The following is a 22,151-nucleotide window of genomic DNA, read 5'->3' as shown; positions in this document are numbered from 1 at the left end:
TTTGAGAATGATACGAGAAAATAAATTCATGGAATATTTATCAAAGTTTAACTTACTTTAACTGAACATAAAGGGGAACTGCTCCTGGATTTCATCTCATGGCTTCGATGTTCATCTCATCAAAAACAAATCAATGAAAAGGAACTAGATTTGTTTCTCATTTTTGTGATTTTTTTTCAGCGGTGAGCACGCATGTTTACAAAAAGAAGCGATGGAATGCGTGCCGTATTTCTTTGTTTCGCTATGAGATGAATATTATGTTCAGTGAGATGGAGATCGTAACATTTTCCATTTTACATTTCCCTACATATTCATCTGATCGTGAAACAAAGAAATACAGCACCTCGCTTCTTTTTGCTAACATGTAATTTGCTGTTGAAAAAATCACAATATATTTAAAATAAATCAAATTCTTTTTCATTGCTTTGTTTTTCCTGGGATGGACATAGGAGCTATGGGATGAAATTCAGGAGCAGTAACCCTATATGCCTGGCCTAATTATATTAGCTTCAGTGTGTGTTGCCTTGACACAGTTACAATTTGTTTTAAAAAGAATAATTTTAAAATCGTCAAAAAAGAAAAGCCGGATAAACTATGCCTGTACTTGCGAAAAATGTTCAATAAACCATTGTTTAGGAGAGAAGTTTATAAGCTGTTGTCTTTTTAAATTGGATATAACAGCATTTATGGTAGAATGGAATTAGCAGGGTTACATCTTTCATATTACATCTTCCAAAGGTTTACTAAATTATTTTTAAAAATATGCACATAACCTTATTTATCGTTGATCCCCAATCTAATACTATTTTATGCTTAAAAAAGGATCACTTATTTATAATGCATGCATATGGTACAAAAATGCAGTAGGGATAATAACAGCTAATATTTTTATTACCTTTTCCATTCCACAGGTTTTCTTATCCCATATCGGCCAAAGTAAAAAGAAAAAAAAAACAAAATGCTGCCATTTCGTCATATTTTACCATATCGGTTCTATCACCATTCTGCTCATATACCTACGGATCCTTGAATTCAAAATACATGTTACAAATATGCGATTCACGGCAGTATATAAGTTTAACAAAATATCGCTCTCTTGTCTTTATTCATACCATTTCGGTAGATTTTTATATAGGGATTATATAAGATCCAATAAGCGGGACTTCCACATAAGGCTGAAAAAGTAAAAATCCTACATAAGGCTAAAACTCGAGAGGTTGAAAAATCGTGTGAATCCAATTTTCATGGAAGAATTCACATTTGACGTTAATAGGGGCACAAACTAAAATGAACCGGAACCTTCTTGCAACTCCCTGTCTTACAATTTTTATATGGAAATCTATTTTTTTTATTAATTAATATTGAGCGCCTTAGGGGAAAATGTTACAAAGTTAAAAGACTTCACTATTCCATTCACTTTCACTATATTCACTTTGTATCAACAGATATGTATTTCGTTTTCTATTTGAAAACTGCTGCAGTGTTTTGTTATCGAGTCGATAACTCTTTTTTTTTTGTCTGTACATCATAAGAAATTTGAAGGTAGCATAGAAAGGAAAAAGATTTTATTGTTCTTGGTTGCTTCCTTATTTTTTTTATTTATTCTTCTCTCTTCTTCGTTCCTACTTCTTTCTTCCTTTTTTCTTCTTCCATCTTTTTTCTCTTCCTTCTCCTCCTTTCTTCTTCAACACTTTGTATTTGTTCCTTCTTCCTTCTACTTTCTTCCTTCTTCGTTCTACCTTCTTTCTTCTTCTTCTCTTCCTCCATAGTTTTTCCTTCTTCTTTTCTTCGTCTTTGTTCCTATTTACTTTATCCTCCGTCTGTCTTCCTTCTTCGTTGTTCCTTATTTCTTCTTCATTCTTCTTTGTTTTTGTTTTCTTCAACCTTCATTTTTCTTCGATCTTCTACTACATTCTTCATTCTACTTTTTTGACTTCTTACTTCTTCCTTTTCCTTGTTTTCTTTGTTTTCCTGGTTCCTTCCTTCTGCTTTCTTCCTTTTCTTTGTTTCTTTTTTCTTTTTCGTTGTTCGTCTTACTCTTTTATTTCTTCTTTTTTCATCCTTCCTTCTTCTTTCTTTTTTTGTTCTTCCTTGTTTCTTTCTTCTTTTTTCCTGTTTTCTTCTTCCATTTTCCTATTTTCTTCTCCTTCTTCCTTCTTTCTTCTTCTTTATAATAATGTTTTTTATTCTCTATTTGACTGTATTTTTTTTCTATATTTTTGCCTTTCTCGTATACTAAGTATACTTCTTCTTCTTATTGACATTACATCCCCACACTGGGACAGAGCCGCCTCGCAACTTAGTGTTCATTAAGCACTTCCACAGTTATTAACTGCGAGGTTTCTAAGCCTAAGTTTCTAAGTATACGTAAAGGCTATATGATCGCTAAAAAAAAAACTTTTTAAAGAAGGCCCGGAGACCCATAGTGTTATATACCTATCGACTCAGCTCGACGAATTGAGGTGATGTCTGTGTGCAGGACCGGATTTAGCCTGAAGGGGGCCCCGGGGCCGACGGTATGTGGGGGCCCCAAAATGTACAAAAAAGGTTGGTTTTGGTACATAAGAATTGCGGGGGCCCGGGGCCACGGCCCCCCCCGGCCCCCCCATAAATCCGGCCCTGTCTGTGTGTATGTGTGTGTGTGTCTGTGCGCACCCACCCAAAAAAAGTGTCACTCATTTTTCAGGTACTTAACCGATTTACTCGCAACAAGTTGCATTCGACGACAGAATACTCTGTTTCCTAGAATACTATTGCTTCCTATTGAAAATTGGCTCGATCGGACTATGGACTCGGAAGGTATGGCCAAAATACCACTTTTTTATAGAAAAATTGGGTAAAAAAATGTCACTCATTTTTCAGGCACTTATCCTTCACCAATATACTCGCAACAAGTTGCATTCAACGCAGGATACTCTACCATTGTTTCCTATTGAAAATTGACCAGACCGGACTATGGGCTCGGAAGTTATGGCACCACTTTTTTATAGAAAAATTGAGTAAAAAAATGTCACTCATTTTTCAGGTACTTATCCTTAACCGATTTACTCGCTGCAGGTTGCATTCGACGCAGAATACTCTCCCATTGTTTCCTATCGGAAATTGGCCAGATCGGACTATGGGCTAAAGAGTAATGGCCAAAATACTATTTCTATAGTGCACGAGAAAGGCATCATCACCGCTAGGTGGATTAATCAGGGTTTTATGCTTTATTCTTTATTTTTTATTCTTCATTCCTTAGGAAGATCCATAAAGTACGTCACGCAAAAATTGACGATTTTCAACCCCCCACCTCTCCCCTCCGACACACTTTTTCGTATTAAACTCTAAAATTTCTGTACGGATCGTCACGCTGCTCAGAACCCCTCCTCTTGATTTATTTTGTGGATAGTCCCATTATTCATTATTCACAATTCAACCACTCAACATGGTTGGCACAACAACTCGCATAATTGGGATTCATTTCATCCCAGCAATTTTAGCCTTTCGTAGGACACCTCAATAATCATTGGGGCACCTGTTGCAGATATGGCCAACAGCAGGGTTTTTTCGGAATGACCCTTTGGGCTCGCCTTTGGGGACCGGCCCTGAAAACTGAAAAGGTCACTTGCTCCATATCAATATGGGTATAAATCCTGAGCATTCGTGGAAATACAGATAATCTTTACTTCAGTTCATATTGACCATCCTGGGGACTGTGGGAACCCCCGTACGCATCAAAATCGGCCTAAATAAAAAATCACATACCATGTCAGTTTAATCAAAATGATTTGCCTATTTCCAGGGTATTGACCATCTGGCATGGGTATTAATTTACAAAGTTTATAAAACTTGCTATGCATATGCACAATATATGATAGATTTGATTAAAAAAATGTCTTTATTTATGAGATTTTCATTCCTCAGCTGGTTCATCTCAGTATTGAAAGATAAAAGAATAATGGCCCTGAAGGGTTTCCCCTAGTCTGTTGTACAATTTTAGTCTGCTATAATATTAAACTGTCCACTTTTTATGTTTTTCAAAATCTTCTACTTCTAGGATAGTCTTCTTTATTATACAGATTTTTGTGCTTCATTACGAACCATATCTTTTACATGCTGCTCATATGCTCATATGCACGAGTTTTCAAAACATCACGAACAATGACAAAACGGGTGTCACATTTTAGTTGAAAGACAAAAACAATTATAACATCCAATTATGATTCTAGGGATATTGGTCACCTCTGGACAATTGCGATGGGGCTTCCACAGAAAATGGCTATAACAAAAACATAGGGTTGATCGGGGCAATATGGGCCGCCTAAGGAAATCGTTCCGAAAAGCGCTGAAAAGCTGTAAAAATTATCATTCAAATGTAGTTGACTAATACTAGGGAGTGTTACCTTTCATATTACGTCGATGAATGATGAAAAATGTGTTTGGGTATTGTTGGAATGCACTTTTGATAATGTATTGATTTTAATGTGTGTTCACGACTATACGGGGCAATATGGGCCACCATCTGGGGCAGTATGGGCCACCCATCCAAAATGTTTTTTTAGGGAGAGAAAAGTGTCGTAATATAGATGAATATGATATTCCAACAACAGTTTAAAGTATTCCATACAAAATGAGATTAATAAGCCACACAACAGCGGACTGAACCGATTTGCTACTCTTCATCGCTTGCACAGACACATTTCAATTGGTCTATGGTCATTTTTTCTGTTCCGATCGCAGTAATGCGGTGTTGTAATTAATCCGTGATGAATCTAACATGCTTGATAATTTCTTGCATTCGGCAACTGAAATTTGATCTTGTTCGCATATTAAGGCCGAATATCTTGCTCTGTGCAGGTATGCCCATATTGCCCCATAAATAGAGGTTTTGTAAGAAAAAAAGTTTTATGATAAATTCAGATTTGTATCAGTGCAAACATGTGGGCACAATCTTTTGATTGAGATGCATTTATGACCTATATTTTAGTCAGTTTTTTTTTGTGAAAACCTTATTTATGAACTTTAAAATCTTATAATAATTCTGGCTATGCAGTAAAAATTTACATTTTCGAATTGAATTTAAATGCGGTTTTCACGTTGAGGCATATGTGGAGTTTTCTTTTAAAGATCATATAACTTTTACATGATAAAACTTGTCAATAAGCTCAAATTCAGGGTGGCTCATATTGCCCCTACTGCCCCTATCACAAACCATGATAAAAAAAATGTAGTTAGGATCGTTTTGATCACCGCGCGACATTATTGAAATTAATTTTTTGGCTTTTTTCGGTAATAATTAAACTACTCAAAACAAAAGGGAGTAGAAGGTGGTAAAGATTCGATTGACTCCGCAAGCAAGCGGCAAGTGTTAAATGAATAGAAACTGAAGATTGATGATGATAGTGATCACTGTACCAAGACAGACCTGTCTTGGTAATCATGAATTAAAGTCAAGATTTGCTGTTTGATACCCATATTACTAATATTCAAACTGGCCTTTTTGGGCCGGTTCCCAAAGGGTCACTTTGAAAAAACTATGCAACATGTGCCATAATGGTTTTTGGTTCAGATATAATCGATAGATACAAATCTATCAAAATGGTATGAATAGAGAGGAATAACTCCGGATAAGAGAACCACATCGCAGGTCCCAGTATGTATTCTGAGTTCTGGGATCCGTATGAACAGAATGGTGATGAAACTAGATATGACACGATATGACAAAAAATACGAAATGGCAGCATTTTGGTTTTTTTTTCTATAATCAGGCCGAAACGGGTAAAAGAAACATACGCTATGTCAACTAATTTACGGATTTCTTTGAATATCTCAAGATGCATCTATTTGAGGTAAACTATCGGCGCGTTCAAGAGTACATTGAGAAACACTGTTGCGAGGGCTTCCTAATTTCCTAGATTGAAAATAGACAACTTAATTTGCATAAGCATTTGTGTGATAAACCAAAGAAGACAATTATTGTGCACCATCATAATTTTGGTCCAACCCTCATGTGTGTGTGTGCGAAGCAGCATTTTTATCTAAGTTAGTAAATATTTTTGTTATCCAATTGGTAATAAACTCGTTAGTGCAAATGATTTTCTTTTTGTTCTAATATCCGAAGGCACCCCCAGGGTTTTATTTTTATTACATCATTATTTAATGGTACTAATAGTAGTAATAGCATGATATATATAAGTTTCCAACATTCAATGAATTCAAATAGTTTTCGTTAGTTGCATCACTACCAAAAGTTTTTTTTGTGTTCATAAACGAAATGTATATTACACTAGTCTATAATGCTCAAACTTAGTTTGCTGCTGTGTTAAATCTACTGTGTAAATTAAGATAAAATTTCACGTGACTTTCTGTCTCTATACATCCACTTAAACATTCCAATGTCTATGGCTTGACTTTTGTTTTATCCCAGTTTAACTTGCAACACATGAGTTTTCGGTCACAAATTTAAGTGCCAGAAACGGAAATGGACAATTGACGTAGAACGCTTTATTGTGAACAACGGGCGTCTAAATGATGAATGGGCTTTCGATTTCATTCATGACGAGATTGAATATTGGGTTTCAAAGAAAAATAATGAATAACTCTATTTTAATCTCACACTGCGATTTTCGAGTTGAAGGAAATTGGAAGCCTGTGTCAAACATCTCTGGTAGCAATTCCGGCTTAATCGTGTCGTTAAAGCGCACTGCAACTTCATGCTAAAACCTGCCGTTACCTGAAATACACATGCTTGAGAATTAAAATTTTTAACAATGATTGTGCTACACTACATATCTACTAAGGGGCAGTGCGGAGCACTAAATTCCGCACAAAAATATGATTGTATGGCGCTAAACATAAAAACCCAATAGATAAGATATTTTTAAATGTTTTTCGTGTTCGAAATAATTTGAATATTGAACGTCAGAATACGGAATACGACTCGTGCAGATTGATCGCGATAATCAGTCTTAATGGGTGAATGTCCTCGTACATTAGAGAAATGTCACCACCCCGAAATTGAATGGATCGGTTTTGCCTAGGTTTGATGGTGAATCTATCTGAACTGTGAAATTGAAGATCTGTAGTTTTGTATTTAACCTTCCGGAACTCGCACTGTTGTAAAAAGTACAATACCTTCGAGCATGAGCAGTCCAGGACCATGCGAGTCCCGGAAGGTTAAGGTTATGCAATTTACACTGCTGGATAAAATAATAGGTGCATTGGTCATTTATCATACAAAATAGTCATGTTTGACGGCCTGATTTTCAGTAGAAAATCAAACCATTTCGTTGTATGTTTCACATGAGTGTCAATTTTTGTCTTGTATAGTCAATTTTTGTAAATCAGTCTTTTTCATTTAGGGGAAACCGGAGCTGGTTGGCTGAAAGGGCTGGTTGGCCGAGTGGCTTTCGTGAAAATGCTTTAAGGCGTATTTAAGGCGCATTACAGTGATTTTGATGGGGTATTAGGTCGTACGGATGTAATTTAAGGTATTTTTAAATTTCCGTTTGCGTAGGACCACGTTTGTTGCTATTTTGGTGCTATGTTATGGTTAAGTCGTAATATTTGTAATACTAATCAATAATCATCCGATTTCCAAAAATGTGATACGCTGGAAAAGACAGTGGAGATATATCAGCTTCCACACTGATATTCTTCCCTCCCCCTTCATACGGGAGCTTGGCAGAAGGAACGTCATACGATATGTGAAATCACAAATATTGGCCTCCGCTCGCTTTCATATCTACTTCTATAAAAAACATTCTTCATGCCTGCCGTATGCTAACGGAACTATCAATTCTATAATTTCGCCTCTAATTCTATCATGATCATGTACGTCTAAGTTTGGAAGATGGTATTAGCATTTCCATAGGGGAAGTGCACCGGTTTTGGCCAACCCTGAAAAATACATATTTGTCCAAAATAATCGATCAGTTGAAAGCAGCGTTGAAGGGTGAGGAATATATCTCTTGCTGGAACTAATAAAACCCTTGCGAATTGGTTTATTTTTAGAGATATTCGCCAAATTGGCCAAATTAGGAACATGGCCAAAACCGGTACAGTTCCCCTATCATTGTTTTTATCGTTGAAAATATGTCACAAATGACTTACATTTTTATGACAGAGAAAACCGTTTTTCGAAAAGTCTATCCAAAATTTGTGTAGACATATAAACATCGTGAATACTGTGAGATATAAAACAAAGGTGGAGTAAATTAGATTTTAAGAAAAAAAAAATTTTTCTTGTTTCATATTTTTTGTTGTAGGGAAACTGTTCCGTTTTCCATCCCACTGAATATATATTCATCTCATCGCAAAACAAAGAAATACAGCACCAATCTCGTCGCTTCTTTTTGCTAACACGCGTGCTCACTGGTGAAAAAAATCACAAAAATAAGAAACCAACCAAATTCCTTTTCAGGAGCTATGGGATGAAGTGCCGAACCGTTCCCCTATATACCTTATAGTTTCCACGATAGTCGATACATATTTGAAAAACAATTTTTGTACTAAAAATCTGTTTTCGCAAAATTCCTGTAACTGTTGAATGCGTGAATGAAGAAGGCTTATTTACAGATATAATAAAAGTTGACTAACATTCTTATAGGACTCTACACACTTTTTTACCGGGATCTCAGCAATTTGTTAAACTTTTGCCGAGATTAGCACAGCAGTGCCCCAGCACCCTAGCCCTAAGGGCATCTTTAGTAATGTTACAGTTATAGTTATATTTATTTCATGAGTTTTACATTTTATAACTGTTAGGGCATCTTTAGTAGAGTTATAAATCGTATAGGAGTTATGAAATGAAATTGAAACTGTAAGAGTGAAATCAGCAGTGATTCAAATCGTTCGGGGCTGTCAGTTTTAATATGAATCTGAATCATGCACTTTCCCAGCAGTGGCTCAAGATTCATTTTTTATAACAGTCGAGATTCAAAAGCTTAAAACTGTTATACCGCTCAGTTCTATTTTCTGCAGATTTGAACCACGAATGAATCACGAGATTCAAATTTTTTTCAATTGTTTTGGTGTATGAATGCGTCATTTTATGTACGGATCAATCCACTTTGCATTTACCGCACCTTGCTCAGCAGCAACATAATCATTTCATTTAATGGAAAAAAAATCAAACACTGCAGAACACTGCTGTGGAAGCCTGTGAGTTTGTTCTATTTTGGCTCATATTCAAATAGTATTCGAAAATTTGCAACCAAACTGAATCACTACTGATTTCACTCTAAAAATGCTATCTTCAACAGACGTTATAGTTTTAAAAATTCGAACAGTTTCGTCGGGAAATTTATAACTGGAATACTGCTCAGTTGTATTTTTGCACGAATTTGTAACAGGATTTACTCGAGTTTTATTTCATTCAAAACAATAGAAAATGACGTCATCAGCTACAAAAAATACTATTTCATCGATATCATAACAGTTTGACATTTTAATTGGCCTCCGAAGATTATTTTTTCGTTTTCCAGTATAAAAGATGTGCAGCTTATAACTGCTACTGAAGATGCATTTCTTGTTCTATATCTTTGACAGTTATAAAATGTAAAACTCGGGAAATAAATACAACTATAACTGTAACATTACTAAAGATGCCCTTAAAGATATAAAACAAGAAATGCATCTTTAGTAGCAGTTATTGGCAATTAAAAGTGAGGTTAGGTTACGAAAAATTTCAAAACTGGAATCAAAATTTACGCTCTCTTCCCGAATAAAAAAGTCCAATAGAATTACAATAGAAATTATTGTAACAATACGATAACTTTAATTGTAATTACAATAAACTCTATTGTTGCTCACAATAGAATAAAAATTAAAAATATTGTTTGCCCCCATAAATCCTATTGTAAATGGCAGTTTTACAATAGAAATTAGGGGTTGTTAGTTACCGTAACAATAAAAAAATCGCAAATTTCTCGAATATTTTATTGCAATTACAATACAATTTATTGTTATTCTATTGTCAACATTTTTCTGTCAATAGATTTTATTGTACGTTTATTGGAACAACAATAAGGCAATTTAATTGGTACAATAGAAGAACAATAGAATTGATTGTTCCTCAACAAAATGTATTGTAATTTAATGATATTTTAATGTAATTCTATTGTATTTTCTATTCTGGTTATCACTTCAATTGTGAGAATCAAAGCAGGGTTTTCATTATAAAACATTTTCTTCCATTTTAAACACAAGAAACAGTGCATAGAACGCGTCAATCATCAATTTATCGAATGATGATCCTTCGTTTTTAACCTCACTTTTATCTGCCAATAAGCTGCACATGTTTTAAACTGGAAAACGAAAAAATGGGCGAGGCCAATTCAAATGTCAAACTGTTATGATGTCGATGAGTATTTTTTGTAGCTGATGGCGTCATTTTCTATTGCTTTGAACGAAATAAAACTCGAGTAAGTTCTGTTGCAAATTCGTAAATACAACTGAGCAGTATTCCAGTTATAAATATTTCAACGAAACTGTTCGAATTTTTTGAAACTATAACGTCTGTTGAAGATGGCATTTTTACAGTTTCAATTTCATTTTTTAACTCCCATACAACTTATAACTCTACTGAAGATGCCCTTATTACTATAAAAGTTGCTGTAAATTAGCAAAAAAAAATGCCGAAAATCAGCTACCAAACGTCATTTTTTCCGGGGATGCATTTTTTTACTTTGCTGGCGCATGACTGTACGAATTTTTGGCGAGCTGCAGAAGTAAAAACTGAGTGTAGACTATTTATCCAAACTTATGTGAAAATTACAGCGGAATCGGTTGATCCACTACTGAGAACCAGGCCGTCAATCATGGCTTTTTTGTATGAAAAATAACTAATGAACCTATTATATTGTCCAGCAGTGTATATATACCTTAATACTTGCGTCTTGTTCTATTTTTTTATCCTTTTCCCCAAAAAATTTCCTCGTAAAAAAAACTTTATGAGTAATGTATTATAACGGATAGGATTTTGTTTTAGGATAAGGTAGGATAACCTTAAAATGATTGAATAAGCTTTGGATTTTTTTTTTCAAATGCGAACTATGCCGTTCAGCATGTCTGACCCGTCTTGCCACATTTGCAGGTTCATGTGTGAATGGCAACACTGAGAGAGTGTGATAGCTGAAGCGCAGGAGAACATGAATAGAAATGATATGCGGAGGCTTTACGCAACTGTCAGTGGCGCGCGGCATAAGACTGCGCCAGTGCCCGCCATGTGCAATGACCGAGAGGGGAATTTACTGACAGACAAGACTATGGTGGCAGCCAGGTGGAAGGAGCACTTCGAAGATTTGTTGAACGGTGAAAATGAAGGTATACTAAGAAGCAGGATGGACATAGTCGGCGACGGTCAAGCTGTGGAACAACCAACGCTGGACGACGTTAAGAAGGCTCTAAACGAGCCGAAAAACAGTAAAGCTGCTGGGAAGGACGAGATCCCGGTCGAGCTTCTCAAACACGGAAGTGAGCAGCTGTATCAATCAATCCACCACATTATCCAAAAAATATGGGAGGATGAAGAACTGCCTGCCGGTTGGTTGGATGACCTCATATGCCCAATCTATAAAAAAGGGCACAGCCTAGAGTGCGCCAATTACAGAGGAATCACCCTTTTGAACTCGGCGTACAAAATCCTGTCGCGTATCCTGTTTAACAGACTGAGACCGCTTGAGGAGTCCTTCGTCGGCGAATACCAGACAGGCTTTCATGAGGGCCGGATCAGATGTTTAGCCTGCGGATGATCCTTGATAAATTCCGGGAGTACAACTTGCAGACTCACCATCTGTTCATTGATTTCAAAGCAGCATACGATTCAGTGAAGAGAAATGAGCTGTGGCAGATAATGTCCGAACATGGTTTTCCGGCGAAACTGATTAGACTGATCGTTTGTGACCTTAGACGGATTGAAGGATGATGCACTTTCGAATTTATTGTTCAACATTGCACTCGAAGGCGCTATTAGGAGATCTGGTGTGCAGAGGAACGGCACTATCATCACACGGTCGCATATGCTCCTGAGTTTTGCGGGCAATATCGACCTTATTGGAATCGATCGCAGAGCAGTAGTAGAGGCTTTTATCCCACTGAAGAGGGAGACGGCGAGGATGGGCTTTTAACCATTAACTCTACCAAGACAAAGTACATGGTGGCAGGTAGAGATAAGGGGAAGACCTACTGGTGTTAGTGCTTGATGGGGATGTGTTTGAAGTTGTTGAAGAATTTGTTTATCTTGGAACGCTTGTGACATGTGACAATGATGTTTCCCGTGAAGTTAAAAAACGTATTGCTGCTGCGAATAGGGCTTTTTACGGATTACGTAACCAGGTCCTGCAACATGCAGACGGAAACGAAATTTGCTCTATACAAAACTCTGATTTTACCAGTGGCCCTTTATGGACATTGAAAGAGGCGGACCGGAAAGCTTTCAGGGTTTTCGAGCGAAAAGTGCTGCGTACAATACTCGGAGGGAAACTAGAAAATGGTGTGTGGCGCAGACGCATGTATCATGAGCTGTATCAAGTATACAAAGAAGAAAATATTGTGAATCGTATAAAATACGGCAGACTTCAGTGGGCTGGTGGGGGGTTAGTTCATAACCGTGGCTATGCCACTGTCTTCATTACATATGATACTTTCCATATTACCAAAAATGCTTAAATTCCACATTTTTCGACGAGATTACACGTTTTATAAAAAAGTGTGTTTCGCATTAGAAACATAGCTGAAAAATATTATACATTGCCATTACCTATCAAAATGATGGTATGTATCAGTGGAGAACACTCAAAGGCTCCACAGACGCCTGCGGTACATAATTCGTTCCTGGTGGCCTTACAACGGGGTCTATCGTCGTTGTCATCAGAGGCCGATAGCAACTGAAATTCGGGGACGGAAGTGGGTCTGGATAGGCCACACCTCACGTAGAGGCGAAAATAAAATCTGTAAACTAGACTGGCATTAATCTTCAGGATGGCAAGAATATCATCGACATAATACTGTTTAACAGCTATCTATTGCTCTCTGGTGCGATCTGGTCGATTCGCTCTTCGTAGGCTACCTTGGCAGGATCTGTTTCGTCTACATAGCTACGAAAGCCGCTGCCAGCTGATCAATCTGGAGCTACTTCGCTCAAGGAAAGCTGTTGTTTGAAACTCTCTTTAAAAATTCTAGAAGCAATTCAACTAAAAACGGTTAGCAGTACGGGGTCGGAAATTTCTTATACTGTGTAGAAAGTGCAATATCACTAAATAAAATTTTAAATTAAAATGATGTGGTTATTATACAATATAAGAAATTTCCGACCCGGTACTGCTAAACGTTTTTATTTAAATTGCTCCTAGAATTTTTAAAAAGAGTTTCTACGTATACTTCATCGTGCATTTTGTTTCGAATATCATCTTTTCTGTTTCTTCTTCTTCGTGCAACATTAGACTGCCAATACATCTGGGATAATTCGTAATTCATGCAACGACGCCATATGCCGTTCTCCTATTTACCGCCGAAAATTGTCCGTAGCACCTTACGCTCAAATACTCCGATAGCTTTCCGATCAGCCTTCTTGAACGTCCATGTTTCATGGCCGTATGAAGCTACCGGAAGAATCAGAGTAGTATAAAGCACGAGGATTTATTTTATTGTCGAAGGGTCTTCGATTTTCAAGGTTCACACAATTTTTTTTTTTCTAAATTCTTGGTCTTGTTCTGGTGAACATTTTTAGTTTTTCCCGACAACACAAACTTTTGAAAAATTATAACTGAAAAACAAAGCATCACAGAAACAAAGTGTTTTGATAAAAACGTAAACTGTGCTCAAACTCGCAAACATGGTTAGAAAAATATTTTATCAATTTACGTAGCAAAGTAGCATAAGTCGAGTCTCTGTTTAAAAATGTCGAAACTAACGAGTTCTAACAACATAAAAAAATATTAGAAAATTATTCAAAAAATTTATTCAACTCGAGTCAAGTATAAAACTGAAGACTGCATTACTGTTGACTTCGAGATACGTATCTATAAAGATACAATCAAATGGTGGAATCAAATTGGATAGTACTCACTCTTCTAATTACAAGTGAAGATATTTCACAACAAGCTCTAAATAATTTTCTATTCAACATGTAAAAATAATCAAAAATGTATTAACATTCAACAACGGTGACAAGCACCTGTATGTTTTTTCATAATTCATAATATACAACAATCGAATAAATTCAAGGTTCATATTGTCCAACTGAAATTCAAAATAAATCAAAATATTAACATCTTTACAAATTATACTTATTTTACAATTGTTATACAGTGAGAGCTGAATAATCTCAACAACTCAGTTAACAAACATCTTTTTAAAAAGCAGCCCAATTAAAGAACGCCCAATTTTTCAGTTGTTACTGTTGCCGTCCCAAGCATATCTGTCCCATGTCGATTTTTATCATTTTTGAGTTTTATGCACCAAACGTTCTAAATTAATGTATATTTTATTGTGAACAAATAAATAGGTATAGTTTGTTAGAAAACTTGGCGAAAAAATATCAGGTTATTTTGTCCCATTGTAGAATTTCCAAGCATAACTGTCCCATTGAAAAAAATTTCATATAACATGTATTAAATTACTTCGAAGAGGCCCATTTTCATTATCAAATCATTCAGAGAAAGAATATGGGTTGTGGTATAGTTTCAATGGGAAAAAGGTTAATCCACCTAACATCGTTGATGCCTTTCTTGTGCATTATGAAAATTGAAAAGTAATAATTGAAGCATATTAAGATGATTTATATTAAAATTTGAGTGAGAATAGTCTCTCATTTTTATTCGCATTCTTTGTATTCATTTAGACTTTTCTTCTTTTCTTGTTGGCATTACCATTTTGCATTCGTATATGATGAGGCTAACACGATAATACTTTTATGCCTAATTGCACCCGAAAATTCCTTTGACCGTGAGTCCAACCAAGCCACCTAAGCATCATCGCTTTGTAGTCGTGCTTCTAATCGCATGGCTATAAGGTAGGCCCAATTAATTTACATATATACAAAATTTTCCAATAGCTTCGAAAGTGACTAATCGATTTTCAATAGCAAACAATGGGGCCGAATTTCCCGTCGAGTACAACTTATTACGAATAAATGGTCCTTAACATGTGTTTACAAATGTTCACACACGCACCACACACAGGTGGAAGTTTCCACTCGACACATCAGATGCTAATCTGAAATAAATTTTATAGGAATCATCAAACACCTTCGCAGTATTGCGGTATTGAGTTACCACGTAATCTGATTTTGATGCTTCTTCCAAAAATCCATCTGCGCTGAAACATAATTCACCTGAACCAGTGGCGTTGCCAGAAAATGGGGGGGGGGGGGAGTTTTCCGAACTTTTTTTACGAAAAAAATCTTCTAAAAATTTTGTCTCTGAGGGGGGTTCATGTCCAAAACCACCCCATGGCTACGCCACTGACCAGAATTTATTTCAGGATTAAATTATGTATAGGAACCAATTCTCACTGTCCTTATATTTATGTAAGGTATAATATCTCTGGGGTTTTCAGACACACTCGTCCCCATGTCAGCTTTTTTATACACATTTTTTCTATGGAGCGTAAGAGTCCCCTCCCCCAAAAGCTTACGTTATTAGTGTACGGCCCTTTACTACAATACGCTTTGAAAAGATTTAATGCATTTAATTTGAAACAGGTTGTTATCCAGACCCAACTAAACTTTTGCTAAGCGCAAAGTAATCTGATGATACTTTAGCACTGGGACAAATATGCTTGGAATTATCAATTTTGTCTTCAATTTCGCAGCATAAATGTCCCACTGAATAAATTCCACTAAAAAACAGTGTTTATCTTTTGAAACATACTAAGTCATTAGAAATACACTATTTTCATCGATATACGTTTATTAATCAAAATTTCATGGGGCAATTTAGCTACAAACTAAAAAATATCTTTCCAACTTCAATCGCATTTTTCTCAGTTGCATATTTTTTGACATGGGACAGATATGCTTGACACGGCAGTAGTAGTATAGCACAATCACGTTAAAAATTCCCACAACTGTAACTGTATTCAGACTAATTCCCACAAACCTTTCCTATTTTAAATTTCCAATAATAAATTTTGTTTTAGCAATTGCAGCGACAAAAAAACTGAGAAGTTCAGTGCATGAGAGAGTGATAATAGGGTAAAAACAAGTTATCCATTAAAAATAGCAGGAAACGGCTATTTTATCAAACAGCGCAACTAAGGTAACGATTCGGTCTAGTAGTACATGTTAGTCGCCGTACTGCTGCTGGTGCTACTGTAAGGGTTACCTTTGCTGGCGCTGTACGGATTGGTGACCGTCGTAGACGATGGCGAAGAAGCGGATGATGAAGACGTGGACGGTAAGTGCACTCCCGCGGCTACTGCACTGCTGGTGGAAGTGATTACCGACGGATGGCAAACTTTGTTCTGCTGCTGGCACCATTCCACGAAATCATCAATTAGCACTGGCCAGGCGCCTTCCGCATCGTAGTTGGACATACTATCGTCAATGTAGGTCGCGAAGTCCAACAGTAGGTTCCACGTATCTTTCGGGATCGAGCGTTTGTGGTTTTCCTGTTCGAAAAAAAAAAAATCATGAAACGATACCCTTGATTCGATTTGACTGACACCGAACTTACCACAAGAAACTTGCACCAGAGATCGAGAAATTTAAACCTGTCCTTAAGTACTATGTTCCAGTAGGCAATTGCCATCTCAAGGTCCAACCCCTTTTGGCCCGAATCCTTAGCATAGTTAAAAGTGAACTGGTAGAAGTCTTTGAACTTCATCGGGTCCTTCAGCTCCAGCTCCAATAGAGGCAGCTTGGCTTTCAGCTTTTCTACGCTATCTACACCCAAGTCACCGAAGCCGTTAATAAATTCGTCTTTGCTGAACTCGCATTGCGCTTCCGCTTTGAACCTCCAGGCGATTATGAGCACAAGTTTGGATTCCGGACTAAGGTACAGGTCATCCAGAAACTTGACTACTCCGTCCGAGTTGATTTTGTTCGGGTCAGCGGGGTCGCGATATCGCGTGAAAAGCTGCTCAATTTTCTTTCGGTCCAGCTCCCGATAGTAGACATCGGGATTCTGGAAATAGTTATCGCACGACAAGTCTAGTTTCCAGTCATTGTTTTGCAAACAGTAGATTGCAGTTTGCTCCCCTGTCTGAGTAAGAGATATGAACTTCTTCACCTTGTCCTTCTGGTTCAGCTTAAGTCTGTTCTGCAATTTGAGCATGCAAATACCACAAAAAAAAATTAGTACTGAAGTTTTAATGGCAGATTAACTAAAACACACTAAAACACTTTTTTGAAGGATATAGCATATGAATTGTGTGCAGGATTTTAGGCAGTATTTTTATTTGATCCTTTATTATTCTTATATATCAACTTACCATATTATCAAGGAAAATTTATTCTTTTAACTCGTATATTTATGAAAATATGAAAATAATTTCACGAACACTCAATCGACATAATATTTTTTTAAACTTGGTGACAGACGATGGAGCAAAAAATGCAAAACAGTCCACTGAAAATTAAACGGAGTACACAGAGAACCGAAACTACACTGAAAAAAACCTTGTAGTAGAAATTACAATTTTGTGTTAAAATCCAGCTGTCTACCTTGCTTTCCACGCTCGGTAATAGGCCTTTTCATGTGACACTGCCGAGACTGCACTTGTTTACAACCGCTGAACCGGTCCGCAACCCCGAAGCTGTCACCTTCATATAAGAACTGTCAATTGACGATAAAATCAGCTGTTTTTAAACGTCTCGTGAAAAGGCCTATGGCGGCTTGTCGGTGTGTAAAAAATAATCGGTCACTGTACTTTTTGACACTGAAAACTCACTGACGAAAAGGCCTTTTTTACCTTCCCCTCACTCAGGAACGCCAGTGAACTTTCCTCCAGCTAGTGTCAAAAAGTACAGAGACTGATTGATTTTTACACTCCGACAAGCCGTCATTAAAAAGCGTGGAAAGCTGGATTAAGAACAGTATACCGACGTTTTTCAACCGAAGGGACAAATTTTACCATAAATGTAGTAAATCTGATTGATATTATTTTCAATTTTACCACGAAAAATTGTTATTTAGCATAGACTCAAACAAAATAGTTGATTTTACCACAAAATTTTACAAAATTATTTTCAGTAAGAATAACCTTGTAAGCGGTTGAATATCTATATACATAAAAATGAATTTCTGTCTGTCTGTGCCTTATAGACTCGGAAACTACTGAACCGATCGACGTGAAAATTTGTATGTGGAGGTTTTTGGGGCCGGGGAAGGTTCTTAAGATAGTTCGAGACCCCTCCCCGCTTTGGAAAGGGGGGCTCCCATACAAATGAAACACCAATTTCTTCATAACTCGAGATCTAATCAGAAAATAAATCAGTTTTAGGCGAAACGAAGTTTTTCGGGTCTGCTAGTACTACATATTTTTATCGTAAGATAGACCATATTTTAGTCATTTTAAGACGATTGTCACTTCGGTTGAAAATCGTCGGTACTGTTCTCAATATTACCCCTTAGTAGTTTCTACTAGAAATACTACAATAAGAGATCGGCGAAGACGCCATCTTGTTTCCAATCGAACCGTCAAAAGCGGTTCCAATTCGACTTGTTTACATTTTGCATCCATAAGAAGCAAGCAAAAAGTTCAAGAGCTGCCAGTCTTATTTTTACGATATCATGCATTTTCATACGTTGCCATTTCGACAGTTTTTCACTCCGCCGGTCTCTGGTTATAGGGTGGCTAGTTTCTACTATAAAATTTTTCTCAGTGTGGGGATCCTATGAGAGATAATGTTGCAAGTTTCACAAATTTTCCCAAATGGTTTACACCTGCCATATTGTGTGATGCTCTAGCGTATCTTAGACAGTAAATACCTTCTGATCCTGATGATATACTGAAGAAAACACTTATACATCGCATTAGTCACATACATTCCGAAACTTATACTTTAACTTATGAAAGTTATTAGCTTTTTGATATGGGATGATTCATTAGGTGGCATAATGAAGAGTATAAGTATTTTCGAGTATTTTCGAATGTTTTTTTTGCCATAACATATAAAGTTATTTTTTTATGTGCAGTATATTCCGGCAACAGGGACTTTGTCCAAGGGCTTGACGATCCCTCCCCAGGCCATCTGCGAGTTGTGGCGCCTGCCTAGGATGTGGTGGGGTTTGACAGTGGGCCCTGTTAAACCTCTATAAAAAGCTGCATGTATCCGCAAGTAGGCTCCGCCAAAGCGACCGTGTGCCGCTCAAAGCGCACAAGCCCAAGTCCTGGTGTTAGGTGGGACGCTAAACAGCCCTGACACGACGGCCCTCCGGCGAGACAGGAGGTTTGCGCAGGCCCAATAAGCCGCCTGGAAAACCAATAATTACGAACAATATAAGAGATAATGCGACTCGATATAATCGGCAAAGACCTAGGCGACGAATAAAGGATCACGATTGGAAGCTTGGAACATGGAACTGCAAGTCGCTAGGTTTCGCAGGTTGCGACAGGATGATCTACGATGAATTACATCCCCGCAACTTCGACGTCGTGGCGCTGCAGGAGATTTGCTGGACAGGACAGAAGGTGTGGAAAAGCGGGCATCGGGCGGCTACCTTCTACCAAAGCTGTGGCACCACCAACGAGCTGGGAACCGGCTTCATAGTGCTGGGAAAGATGCGCCAACGCGTGATTGGGTGGCAGCCAATCAACGCAAGGATGTGCAAGCTGAGGATTAAAGGCCGTTTCTTCAACTATAGCATCATCAACGTGCACTGCCCACACGAAGGGAGACCCGACGACGAGAAAGAAGCGTTCTACGCACAGCTGGAGCAGACATACGATGGATGCCCACTGCGGGACGTCAAAATCGTCATCGGTGACATGAACGCGCAGGTAGGAAGGGAGGAAATGTATAGACCGGTCATCGGACCGGATAGTCTGCACACCGTATCGAATGACAACGGCCAACGATGCATAAACTTCGCAGCCTCCCGCGGAATGGTAGTCCGAAGCACCTTCTTTCCCCGCAAAAATATCCACAAGGCCACATGGAGATCACCTAACCAAGAAACGGAAAACCAAATCGACCACGTTCTAATCGACGGTAAATTCTTCTCCGACATCACGAACGTCCGCACTTACCGCAGTGCGAATATTTAATCCGACCACTACCTCGTTGCGGTTTGCCTGCGCTCAAAACTCTCGACGGTGTACAACACGCGTCGAAGTCGGACGCCGCGGCTTAATATTGGGCGGCTACAAGACGGTAGACTAGCCCAAGAATACGCGCAGCAGCTGGAAGTGGCACTCCCAACGGAAGAGCAGCTAGGCGCAGCGTCTCTTGAAGATGGCTGGAGAGATATTCGATCCGCCATTGGTAGCACCGCAACCGCTGCACTTGGCACGGTGCCCCGGATCGGAGAAACGACTGGTATGACGGCGAATGTGAGCAGTTAGTAGAAGAGAAGAATGCAGCATGGGCGAGATTGCTGCAACACCGCACGAGAGCGAATGAGGCACGATATAAACAGGCGCGGAACAGACAAAACTCGATTTTCCGGAGGAAAAAGCGTCAGCAGGAAGATCGAGACCGTGAAGAGACGGAGCAACTGTACCGCACTAATAACACACGAAAGTTCTATGAGAAGTTGAACCGTTCACGTAAGGGCCACGTGCCACAGCCCGATATGTGTAAGGATATAAACGGGAACCTTCTTACGAACGAGCGTGAGGTGATCCAAAGGTGGCGGCAGCACTACGAAGAGCACCTGAATGGCGATGTGGCAGACGAAGATGGCGGTATGGTGATGGACCTAGGGGAACGCGCGCAGGACATAATTCTACCGGCCCCGGATCTCCAGGAAATCCAGGAGGAGATTGGTCGGCTGAAGAACAACAAAGCCCCTGGGGTTGACCAACTACCAGGAGAGCTATTTAAACACGGTGGTGAGGCACTGGCTAGAGCGCTGCACTGGGTCATTACCAAGATTTGGGAGGAGGAAGTTTTGCCGCAGGAGTGGATGGAAGGTGTCGTGTGTCCCATCTACAAAAGGGCGATAAGCTGGATTGTAGCAACTACCGCGCAATCACATTGCTGAACGCCGCCTACAAGGTACTCTCCCAAATTTTATGCCGTCGACTAGCACCAACTGCAAGGGAGTTCGTGGGGCAGTACCAGGCGGGTTTTATGGGCGAACGCTCCACCACGGACCAGGTGTTTGCCATTCGCCAAGTACTGCAGAAGTGCCGCGAATACAACGTGCCCACACATCATCTATTCATCGACTTCAAAGCCGCATATGATACAATCGATCGGGACCAGCTATGGCAGCTAATGCACGAAAACGGATTCTCGGATAAACTGACACGGTTGATCAAAGCGACGTTGGATCGGGTGATGTGCGTAGTTCGAGTTTCAGGGGCATTCTCGAGTCCCTTCGAAACCCGCAGAGGGTTACGGCAAGGTGATGGTCTTTCGTGTCTGCTATTCAACATCGCTTTGGAAGGGTAATACGAAGAGCAGGGATTAACACGAGTGGCACAATTTTCAATAAGTCCGTCCAGCTATTTGGCTTCGCCGACGACATAGATATTATGGCACGTAACTTTGAGAAGATGGAGGAAGCCTACATCAGACTGAAGAGGGAAGCCAAGCGGATTGGACTAGTCATCAACACGTCGAAGACGAAGTACATGATAGGAAGAGGTTCAAGAGAAGACAATGTGAGCCACCCACCGCGAGTTGGCATCGGTGGTGATGAAATCGAGGTCGTAGAAGAATTTGTGTACTTGGGCTCACTGGTGACTGCCGAAAATGATACCAGCAGAGAAATTCGGAGGCGTATAGTGGCTGGAAATCGTGCATACTTTGGACTCCGCAAGACGCTTCGATCGAATAGAGTTCGCCGCCGTACCAAACTGACCATCTACAAAACGCTCATTAGACCGGTAGTCCTCTACGGACACGAGACCTGGACGATGCTCGTGGAGGACCAACGCGCACTCGGAGTTTTCGAAAGGAAAGTGCTGCGTACCATCTATGGTGGGGTGCAGATGGCGGACGGTACATGGAGGAGGCGAATGAACCACGAGTTGCATCAGCTGTTGGGAGAACCATC

General features: G+C 38.8%; 1 protein-coding gene across 3 annotated transcripts; it reads right to left on the bottom strand.

Annotated features, from left to right (window-relative positions):
• Positions 1 to 6,115: 6,115 nt before the first annotated feature.
• LOC134220537 (DCN1-like protein 1) lies at positions 6,116 to 17,563 on the bottom strand. Of its 3 annotated transcripts, none has more exons than XM_062699616.1 (4): positions 17,416 to 17,563; positions 16,659 to 17,243; positions 16,308 to 16,593; positions 6,116 to 6,729 (listed from the first exon to the last, which is right to left on the bottom strand). In XM_062699616.1, the coding sequence occupies exons 1-4, from the start codon at positions 17,416 to 17,418 to the stop codon at positions 6,584 to 6,586; spliced, it is 1,020 nt and encodes a 339-aa protein (XP_062555600.1). In that variant the 5' UTR covers positions 17,419 to 17,563; the 3' UTR covers positions 6,116 to 6,583. The 3 variants fall into 3 exon arrangements, with proteins under 3 accessions (XP_062555600.1, XP_062555603.1, XP_062555602.1); XM_062699619.1 differs by having other exon boundaries at positions 6,116 to 6,715; XM_062699618.1 differs by lacking the exon at positions 6,116 to 6,729 and having other exon boundaries at positions 16,196 to 16,593.
• Between the last annotated feature and the right edge of the window lie 4,588 nt (positions 17,564 to 22,151).

Source organism: Armigeres subalbatus, chromosome 3 (genome assembly GCF_024139115.2).
Source record: "Armigeres subalbatus isolate Guangzhou_Male chromosome 3, GZ_Asu_2, whole genome shotgun sequence".
In the NCBI taxonomy this organism is placed as follows: domain Eukaryota; kingdom Metazoa; phylum Arthropoda; class Insecta; order Diptera; family Culicidae; genus Armigeres; species Armigeres subalbatus.
The sequence above is the reverse complement of the archived record's forward strand: the minus strand, read 5'-3'. Positions and strand labels throughout refer to the sequence as shown.

Bases quoted from the DNA above. Each gene is read 5' to 3' on its own strand.
- LOC134220537 (XM_062699616.1), bottom strand. The intron at 16,594-16,658 runs GTAAGTTCGGTG...TTTTTCGAACAG, and splicing joins TCTGGTGCAAGTTTCTTGTG to GAAAACCACAAACGCTCGAT. The intron at 6,730-16,307 runs GTAACCCTTACA...TTAATTCTCAAG, and splicing joins TCCGTACAGCGCCAGCAAAG to CATGTGTATTTCAGGTAACG.